We start from the raw sequence: 10,441 nt of genomic DNA on the forward strand, positions 1-10,441 counted from the left end.
CTTTGCTATTTGCCTCTTATGTGATAGTATGTTTACATGTAACATTCAAAAGTTTCTCTGGATGGTATGTAAAAATCGAAGAAAATAATGCCATGAACGGTAACTTAAGCTTCCTTTGAACTTTGCCCAGGCAGGTGCGTCAGAAATGTGAAACATCTGTAGGGCTGTCATCTAGAAACTTGCCTAAGTCAGAAAGCAGCTCTGTAACAAAGCAACCAGAACCAAAATTGGTGATGGTAAAATAGTTTAGCATTTATTTCACTGAGCTTTAGATCTGAGCAAAGTACTTGCCTCAGTGTTTGTGTTGTTCTGCTGCTGAGCACAATGTCAAAGGTTTGAAACTTTGTCACAATGGGCAAATTCTAATGCGAACAGAATGGAAAAAGCACAGTAAACTCATGCAACCTGGCAGAATTGCAGCCTAATTTTCACTGAGGCTGCTTTCTTTTTCTTTTTTTTTTTCAAGCAGTTGTATTAAGAACTTCAAAAGCCTGTAAATAAATTGCACACCTTAAGTCTGCCCTTGTGACTCATGACATGGATTCCACTTAGTGCAAATTTAGACTTGGGTGTCACATTTCATCCTCTCATGACATTGGGAAAACAGGCATATAATGCCTGTGTAATGTAATTAATGCATTTGTACACATTAAATTTTGCATCAACATGAGACATAGCGTGTCCCCTATATTTCCACTATAAAGTTTCTGCCACTCTCAGTTCTCTCAGCAGGCGAACACACTTCTATACTTTGTACAATGACAAAAATAGGGAGAAAAAAAGTGTTCAGTAGTTATTCGCAAAGCTCATAATTAAGCCAGAATTGTGAAGCATTTGCAATTAACGAGCTCCCCATCTTCACCAAATGTGAGCTCAATGTGGTGCAGTCCTCTCAGGACACTCAAAACACTGCAAGTAACGGCTGTATAATTCTTTTGAGCTCTTGCCTAAGGTTTTTCTTTTATATTTTTGCAAAGGTTGTGATTTATCCACCCACATTTACCTTCACATGCCCCTTTGTTATGACGTTCCCCGCATTTTCACCAAATTTCACCTCAGTGTTGTAGTTCTCCCAGGACAGTGGACTGAATTGTGCAATGTTCTTCAAACACACCTATAGCACTCTGCAGCACTAGCATATAAGTCTACTGCAAAGGCTAAAATTAACCAACACACTGAACTTTGTCTCGACATCACCCATAACCTGGCCTCTGTTTCCATCAAACACATACCGTAATATAAATTATAATATACGTTGACCCCTAACCTTGACCTGGCCAGACAACTCGCAATGTGCTGAAGTCCACTGTACGAGATGAGGGGCGACTTAGCTGTATTTCTTTTTTTTCAGAAAAAAAAAATATCGACCCAATTTCAGTTTATACAGTATATATATAGAACGTGCCTTGTTTAGTTCGCTGAGGACACGAAAAACTTACCACTAACCTTGTAGAATGGGTGAAAATAGAGGGGTAACGAGTATTAGGTTGGGTTGTTCGAATACTCAAATTTTTAAATTGAACCAAATACTGATATTTCAGAAAGACAACCTCTGAATATAAATCAAATGTAGAATATTTTATTTATAAACAGTGAAATATAAAGTGGGTGGAGTCCTCTTGCTATAGGGAAGAGGTTTATTGACATTATGTGCAGGCATGTTTAAACTCTTCTAATGCCATTTACAAATAAATGTTGAGTCAACTGAGGAGCTTGTAAATGAGAAATGACTGCTTTCAGTTATCTGGTGCATCATAACAATGACACTAATATAAAAAAAATCAAGTGGAACAGCATGTGGTCAGAAGCATGTGGAATCTTGAGTTCATTCAAGGAGAGAAGTGTGATACTACAGCACCGCAATTTGTTGAATGGAAGGGGATGTGAACATGGTGCGAATGGCCAAGTAATAAATTGTTTTGTTAAAATTGAGACAACGAATTCAATTATAGGTTGCCTAAAAGTGGGACATACATAATGAATGACTAAAAATTTGGGCCGAACCATTCATATGGTGGCGAATTAGCCAGCGAAGCTCCTTCTGCCGCTTGGATGCAGACTCGAACGACTTAGCTTGACACTTACGAGCAGCCTCCAGCGTGCGATCTTCATCGGTAGCTTGCGCTCGACACACTCTCGCATCTGCTCTCGCTGACATTCTTTGGAGGCAAAGTCACTGGCCGCATTCTCCGATTTTGCACGAGCACATTGTTGTTGGCTACAGTCACGTCTCTGTGCTGTCGACACCTCTCCTCGTACTTGGCTTGTTCTTTGGCAATGTGTAGCCTTCCCATTTTTGTTGGAGTTGCAACTGTTGCTATGGTCTACCTCTGCAACACACAATCTGGTTCTTATAAACTCCGGCGGCTACCGCGGCGCACATCCCCGTGTTTTCATGCGACAACTGCCGTGCCATTGTATTGAGGGCAGACAGCAGATGCAGCCGACAGCAATGGAGGCCAGTGCATATGCACTCCCCACTGCACAGGAGCAGCGTGAGGTAAAATCACATGTCCTTTCTTTCTTCTGCGCCGTATTATTGTTCGTTATCCTTTTTGTTCACTTTATTGATATTAGCCAGCCAAGATACCCTTCCTGCAAAACCACGCAGTGGCGCTATCTTTTTTGTTCATGTTAGGGATGTTAGCCAGCCCAGATAACCCCCGTACGAGACCACACATACAGGGCTCATCCATACAGGTCCGCCAAGTAAACAGGTTCGCTGTAATATTATTGAGCTGGAGTTATCTGTCCGATGTGTTCACTGAGGAACCTTGTGTCTGTAAATAATAGCTGCAGCTCACCTGAAACAGAATTATTTGGAACAGTCCTCACTTCTATTGTTCTCTCCCCTTTGAGATTCAAATGAGTGTTGTTATCTCTTATACATTAGAAAGAAATAAATAGGCAGCATTTTCCAATTTTGAATTCTTGAATCAAGTAGCAAGGACTATTCGGTATCTATTCAATATTTCAAATATTTGCACACCCCTAGTAATGTATTATTCACAAAGCTTATAGTCAAGCCAGAAACGTTAAAATTTTCCCCCACACTTTCCTTAGCAGGGCCTCCATTTCCATTGAATGCAAACTCCGTGTCACATACTGTTCAGCTGGGATACTTGGAAACAATGCGGATAATGGCCGTTTCATACGTTTGGGCACTTGTTTAAAGAATTTTCGCTAAGTCTGTGATCAAGTGGCGCTCTTGAAATTTTGCCTGCACATCACTTATATGTCCCCCATTTCCTAAAAACATGATCGTTGTGAAAGGTTCATTTCTTTCAGCACATTGGTCCAACTTTCTATATGGTTCATAAAATATGCTTCTAACATTTTGGAACGTTTTCATAAGTAATTTTCTTCAAAGGTGTAATTAACCTAAACGTTTTGAACATTTATCATACATCACTCACACCATCCCCCTGTTTGACTTTAATATAAGCAAGGCATGATGATGATAATATGTAAGCTTTTAAGGCACAAGGGCCAATGATGACCAAAGAGCGCCATTACAAACAAATTAACTTGTTTAGTTCATCGAAAAGATCAGGGAAACATATTTTTGTGCCTCGTATCATGCATGAAAATACGGAGAAAATAGCATTTGGTAATCTTATTCAAGGCTCACAATTAAGCTACATACTTCAGACTATCAGTGAATTCACCCATACATTGATTGGTCCCCATTCTTTTCCAAATATAACATTGCTGCCACCTTTGATTCTCACTGGGAAGTGGGGAAACTGCCTAAGCATTTCATAAGACGCCTCTAAACAAGCAAAAAACTAATGATTAGCAATTCTTATTATAATTAAGCCAAACACTTCAAATTTGCCTGTGCTTTATGCTTAGCTTGCCCCCATTCCCTTAAAATATAAACTTGTGTGGTCTACTTCCCCAGGATACCTTGAAAACATGCATATAACGTTTCCAAGCGCTTCTAGTCGCACTAACAGCTTTGCTGTAAAATACTTCTGTACTGAGGTTTCGGTGCATGTTGAAGAACTCCGTCAAGACTCATTGCATCTGGAGCCCCCTGCCTTAGCCTGCCTCATAACCAAACTGGCTTTGGCACATGAAACCTCATCAATTATTTTAATTATTTTTATATCTGTACATAGTGTTGCATAGAGTTCTTTGGCATTCTTAGTTGCAGAGGCCCCCACCCCTCTCTTTTCTTTCTTTATTTATTATAATTTTTTTTTCACTTAAGAATAAGCTGTGCTGTATGCTGTTAACAGATGTGAAAGAATGGTTGAGAAATACTTTTTTGTCTGCTGCTTTATTTGCATGCTCATACAGGAGGGTTTGGAGCAGGAAAATCCACAACACAGACAGTGACATATATAACACAACATAATAATTTTCCCATAGACAAGGTGGTGTTAGACCACACATAGAGTCATGTGGAAGTCCTCTTTTCTGCAGGGCATCAATGCTTTGCAGTAAAACGCCGGTGGGACCACGTGTAACCACATGAACTAAAGATAATTTTGCCTCCAGCCCATTCATTTGAATATATCTGTACCACTTACTTTTCATGTTGTCCACTTGGTAATTTAGCTTGCATGTTTCTTGCGTGCTTCCATTGCTTTTTTTTCTTCTTAAAATGGCTTTTTTGAGCATTGTGTGTTCCTGCTGTTTATTGTCTCTCTTCATGGAGTCAGCATAATGAAATTTGAAGGGTTTGTTGGGCATCTCAAGGTTGTTGAGTAGGCTAAATAGAAGCATTGTGGGAAATTAAGAAAGTTCTGTTATTGTGCCTTAGGGCTTGGTGAAAATGTTGTGCTATAACACAATACAACAGAAGAGACACAAACCATAAATTCTTGGGGCTCTGTGGAGCATCCAACAGCATGTTGTTTCAGAACTGTAGGTTGCATTTGGGACGAAACTTAGTATGAATAAAGGGTGTATTGAAAAAAGCATGCTGGAGAAATTTTAATGTTGTAGGTGTTGTGGAAACACCATAGAAAAAAACACCGTAGAAAATTATTGAATTTGTGCTAATTTGGATTCTTCCCTATACTTGTCAGGATGGAGATGGTGGACAAAAAAGTGAACTACTAAGCAGAGCAAGGTCAAACTTCATAGGAATAAAGCATGCATTTGAGGATAGATAAATTTTCAAAATTGTAGGCACATTCAGGGCACTCTAGAGCCTCTAAAACGCTTCTTTGGCCAGAGAGTAATACTTTAGAGAATTGTTGTTGTAGGCAAAAGGCTTAGTATTGCTACTTCAAACTTTGCGTACATACACAGGAGACGATCTGCTTGGAATCAATTATTAAAGGAATCTTTTGAAGTTATAAAATTTCAAAGTTCAGAACAGTGCATAGTAAACAACACAGACAGTGGAAGATTGGACATCTGTTTGTTTGCTGCATGCTGCTGTCATGGATAAGTTCCAGCTTGCCCTATTCACCATCCTTGTTCAGAAATGATAATTTGAAAGTGTTGATTGTAATAAGCTGTGAATTCTATACTGCCAGTTCTGGCGTAATATTTGTGACTTGCTGCAGCAGGCACATAGAGGTAGTGAGCAGTGCGCATAAACTGTGATAAGGTTCCGCAGGAAGGAGTAATGCCAGGCACTGTGGCTTCTCTGCCTCGAATTTATAGTGGCAGCTGCTGCTATTACATTCACACTATTGCTTTCAATCATCCTTGTTGCCAGAATCTACATGTGATATTGTGAAATTTCATAGGTAACTAAATTCTGTTTCAAGATTTTTCACGTGCTTTTCAAACAAATCACCATAGGTATAGATATATATCTGGATGATAATTTTGTAATATTAATTGAAGCTGAAACTGAATAATAAACTGAAACTGAATATAGCACAAGTGACCATTTGTACTGAAGAAGTAAAAAATTGTAATCACTTTATTGAAATGCATTAATTTTTTGCACACAACACATATATCTGCAGCTGTGGACAAATATTAAATTAATGCAGCTTATTTTCAGTTAACATACCCGTCATATGCAACAGTTTCCTGTTTTTACAGGAAGAAAGCCAGGCTTCTGATGTACGTCTGCCATATAATTTCTGGGACATAATCTCACTAATTGCAACTTTATTTTTGATGCTTCTGAATATGGTGGAGTCATTTACACAAAAGCTACTTCATACCATATTACTAGAATTTCTTCATTCAGGGGGCGGGGGCTATGCGGCTTTGTATGTATGGTAAAAAAAAAATTTCACCTTTTCAGTTGTGCATTCTGCATGGGGTCCATGTATTCATATGGTTCTTTTTGATATCATTAGCATTCTTAACCTACTTCCCCCACTTAGTGGTTTGCACCGTGTATTTTATTCTTCCTACTCTGGTGGCCTTTCCAATAAAAATAAAAGACTTGGAAAACTCCTATACTGATCGGTATTTGAACCTGGGTCCCCAAGCACAGCAGCCTGATGCGGTATCCGCTCAACCACGATAAGGACCAGGCAGTGAGGGATAAGTTCTTGTTAGCATGCACCGGCATGTTACTGCTTCAATCTCAAATGTCATTAAAAAGGAGGGGAACTTCCTGCGTGCACCACTAAATGGCGCATGTCCAGAGGGAAGCACAAGAGAGGAGCCCGGCTGCAGTACAAGACTCGTACATGATAAATTTTGGCAGTGGCTCTTTAATTCTTTCTATTGACCTTTAAACTAGATCTTTACCAATCCTCTCAATAATGAATCTTCCACCACCACTTAAACTACACGTGCACCACCACTTGAATTGCTATTCGCATTATCAACAATATACATTCCCAAAGGATGGGTTTTGTCCGACTTTTAATTTCTTATAGTATCACAGCAGTCCACTGTAACTGTAGTATTCATGTTTCCCAGAAAGTGCTTGTCAGCACGAAAGATTGATACAATTACATTCCAAAATATTTCACAGCTTTGAGGTGCAGTTATTTTGGGCAAAGATAGGTGCCACCATTCTTGTGTGTTGATTTCCTTTTGCTTATACTTTGTACCCACTAGTATGAGGCTGTGCTTTCATACTGTCCTTGACTTGTATGATATGATTTCCTTTTTTTTGTACTGTGTGCCCACTACTATAAAGGCTGTGCTTTCATAGTGTCCATGACTTGAAAGTAAAGGCACCCTGCATTAGAAATGTGACAAAATTGTGATACTTTCTAGTGTATGATGTGTAGACGCTTCTCAATACAGATGTAGTTGGTATTTAATTTGCCATTGTTTTTACTTCTTGGTTAAAGTAATGTCTTTTGGTGAAAGTTCGTTGTTTAGGTGTTGATGTAGCATTGTTAGTTACCTCACCGTCAGTTTAACTCTTGTCTTGCACTTGTAATTCAATATCATCAACATCAAGGATCGCATAAAAGCTGTGCAGCATATCTTTGTAGGATTGTGCAATGCAGCTTGAAAATGCCAAGCTCTGCCATTACAAATAGGCCTGGTTGTACAGTGTATATATATTTAAAAGTATACCCTGTATTGAGCAGTGGAGACATTTCCTTAAATATATTAAGCTAATTTGTAACTTCTTCGTATTTATAAATACCCTTGGAACTGACTACTTTCAGTATCACTATAAATTTTTTAAAATTATTACAGCATTTTTTAGCCATCTGGGACACAAACTGCTCATCATACTTACGCCCATTCACTGACAAGCAATTAAGTGACGCCTTACGACCTACATTGATGCAAAAATTCACCCGTATGAGACAGCACAAGTACCCCATAAAAAATTTTAATGCTAATTCACTTACTTGCACCGAGATTTCATCATATTCAGGAGTGGACCTTTGCATCATCTTGCACTGTACCACAAGAAAGACAGGCAAAAAGTGCATGCTTTTGGGGTCAGTGGGGTACGTTACACAGCTCATCTGAAAAGTGTAAGCGATGACATGTGTGGTAGACATGTCGGAGTAAGGAAATTGTTGTCGTTAATTGCCCACAGAACATCCATGTGAAAATCCAACTCAGGAACTTCTATGAATGCAGCAAACTACATTCATGATTTATATAAGGGGTGTAGGTGATTTAGATAAGCTAATGTGGCTGCAAGGATTTGCTTAGTTACAGCAGTGACTATCCATATCAATCTGTGTACTGCGTGTTACAATGTTGGCACATTCAAGTTTATCTTTCATTTTCTCTCTGTTCAATAGTTGCATTTGTCATGTTTATGTGTGTTATTTTCCAAAGTAGCAGCACCATCCTACTATTGTGCTAGGTTGTGTTTACTTGATGATAAATGTGTCATCATAAATGGCTTGGTAACAATAAGCTGCCACAACAGCCTCTAGTATTGTCAACTGTTTGTAAATGGCACTCTTTTAAATATGAATAAAGCAAGAGAGTTTGAACTTATCAAACAAGTGACAGCAAGTCTTGCCAAAGTCCCTGCAGTTATTACTGTTTTGGTTTGTGACGTGCATGCAGAGTCCATCTGTGATGGTGCTTCTAAAAGGTTCCACGCATTTACCTTACGATTGTTTGCATATAACAAACTTTGGTAGAGCTTCTGAAATGTTAATGTGCAGTGCATGTAAATTAAAAAAGTATGCGAGGGTCATTCAAGGTATACCGGGATTTCTTCCTGTAAAAGGGGTATAAATTAAAGAAACATAACAGAATTTTAAAATAACGGAACAGTATCATTGTTCACTATTTCAGTTGTGACATAGAGCAGTAGATAGACGCACAATGGTTACAGCTGTTATTACAATTATCCACATGTTAATGCTTGTAGAATGGTGCTAAACGATCAAATAAAGAAGGCGAATATAAATTCAGCCGACACTCTAGGCATGTCCTGAACAAACAGCATCACAGACAGGTGTGTGTGCATGGTCTCTGTAGTTGGTGAAAGGTAGAAGTCAGTGGTGAATAAACACAACAGATACAGTCACCTGACTGCAAGAACCAGACTTGTGCTGACTGCAATAGCAGCCCATTTCCTTCAGCGCCACATGAATTGGAAAGCTGTCAGAGCAATGGCAGTGATGATGGTAAACCATTCATGGAGCAAAATTGCAAAAATTGTGACCTCATTGTTGTAAAAGCATATGCTATCCTTGACCGAACCTTATATGTCATATGTTACAGTCAACTCTTGAACTGTATTAGAACAATAAAAGTATTGGATCAAATGCTGTGCGCTAATGTTGGCTCACTGTGAGACAACTATCGATTGTTTCCTTTTGTGCTGTTTTCAGCGCATTTCAGTCTGCCACCTGTACTGGTATACATCTTAAGCGTTGCTTTTGGTTATTTTGCTAGTCAAGTTACCTTGCTCTTGGTGTGTCTTGTGGCATGAGAGTTCTGTATTGTAAGAGTACTTTAACACTTATTAACTGCAACTTGAAATTGCAACACCCCTGTGATGGTCTTATGATTCGGCCATTATAATTGGTTGGCAGCTGACTAGTGGCAGCCAATGAGAAAATTCTCTCACATAAAAGATTTCTTGTGTCAAGATTTTTTTACCAGCACTAGCTGTAGATTTCACCTGTGCACCATGTTCGCCTTGCTCGCCTGTTCCATGCTTGTCTTAGCCTGGTCTGCAAGTCTCCCATGTCTGTACTACCTCATCTGTAATGCATGGAATATTTAATCCATGCACAAAGTGAAATAAATGGTTACTGTGGATGGTGCCATATTGGCAGGAGTAAAACACCAAGTGCAGCACCTTTAGAACTAGGCGAGAAAAGTCCAGGCGAATCAAATGGATCTGAACGTTCGAAGGTCGCACTGCAGTCGTGTTTGTTTAGTACGTGGGAACAACCAGGAAGCACGCGTTGTATGCTTCGTCTGACGTCACGTGTATTTATTATGCCGCGTGGTGGGCGGCCGTCTCAAAGTCCAGAACGGTAGTGTGTAGGATATGTGCAGGAAGCTGCAAGCGATTTCATCCCTCCTTTCTCTTTTTTTCTTGTAGATGTCGCCGCGCCAAGAAGGCGCGGCCGGCCGCCGCTATTGGGAAAGCGTGGACAACCCGTTGACCTGGAATGCCCTATTTGTCACAAGACTTTTTCGAACAAAAGTAACTACGACGGCCACCTGACCATGCACACCCCGCAGCGAAAGCGCTACCGCTGCGACATATGCAACAAATCGTTCCTGTGGCGCAACAACGTTTACGCTCACAAGAGAAAGATACACAACGTCCCATCAAGCCGTGGAGCTAAAAACGCCGCCTTCAAACCGACATTGCTCCCTCCAACTTCTGACGCACAGAATTGGAGTACCATGATGCGACCGTCGATGCTGCCTCCAGCCGGGTTTTCTGCATCACCATCGCTATTGCTCCTTCAGGCAGCCAGCGCCGCCTGGAACGACTCTAGAGAAGCTCAAGAGAAGTAGTATTTTTTTTAAATTTTGCTGTTATTTGGTTTTCTCTCTCCGGGTCTCTTATTCTTTAGAAGAAAAATAAACTGGCAAAACGAAATGGAGA

The 10,441-nt window shown here is 39.9% G+C and overlaps 1 protein-coding gene across 5 annotated transcripts in view; it reads left to right on the forward strand.

Annotated features, from left to right (window-relative positions):
- Positions 1 to 10,441, forward strand: part of LOC135904132 (protein tramtrack, beta isoform-like) — a 227,153-nt gene that overhangs the window by 88,685 nt on the left and 128,027 nt on the right. The window contains exon 5 of one of the 5 annotated variants that reach the window (XM_070531589.1): positions 9,926 to 10,439. The exons of the other annotated variants lie outside the window; for them this stretch is intronic. Within the exon in view, the coding sequence (XP_070387690.1) occupies positions 9,926 to 10,350 (425 nt within the window). The 3' untranslated portion in view covers positions 10,351 to 10,439. Of the gene's footprint in view, positions 1 to 9,925; positions 10,440 to 10,441 lie in introns of those variants that run through there. 5 annotated transcript variants of the gene reach the window in all.

The sequence above is a fragment of the Dermacentor albipictus genome, chromosome 1, assembly GCF_038994185.2.
Source record: "Dermacentor albipictus isolate Rhodes 1998 colony chromosome 1, USDA_Dalb.pri_finalv2, whole genome shotgun sequence".
Classification (NCBI taxonomy): Eukaryota; Metazoa; Arthropoda; class Arachnida; order Ixodida; family Ixodidae; genus Dermacentor; species Dermacentor albipictus.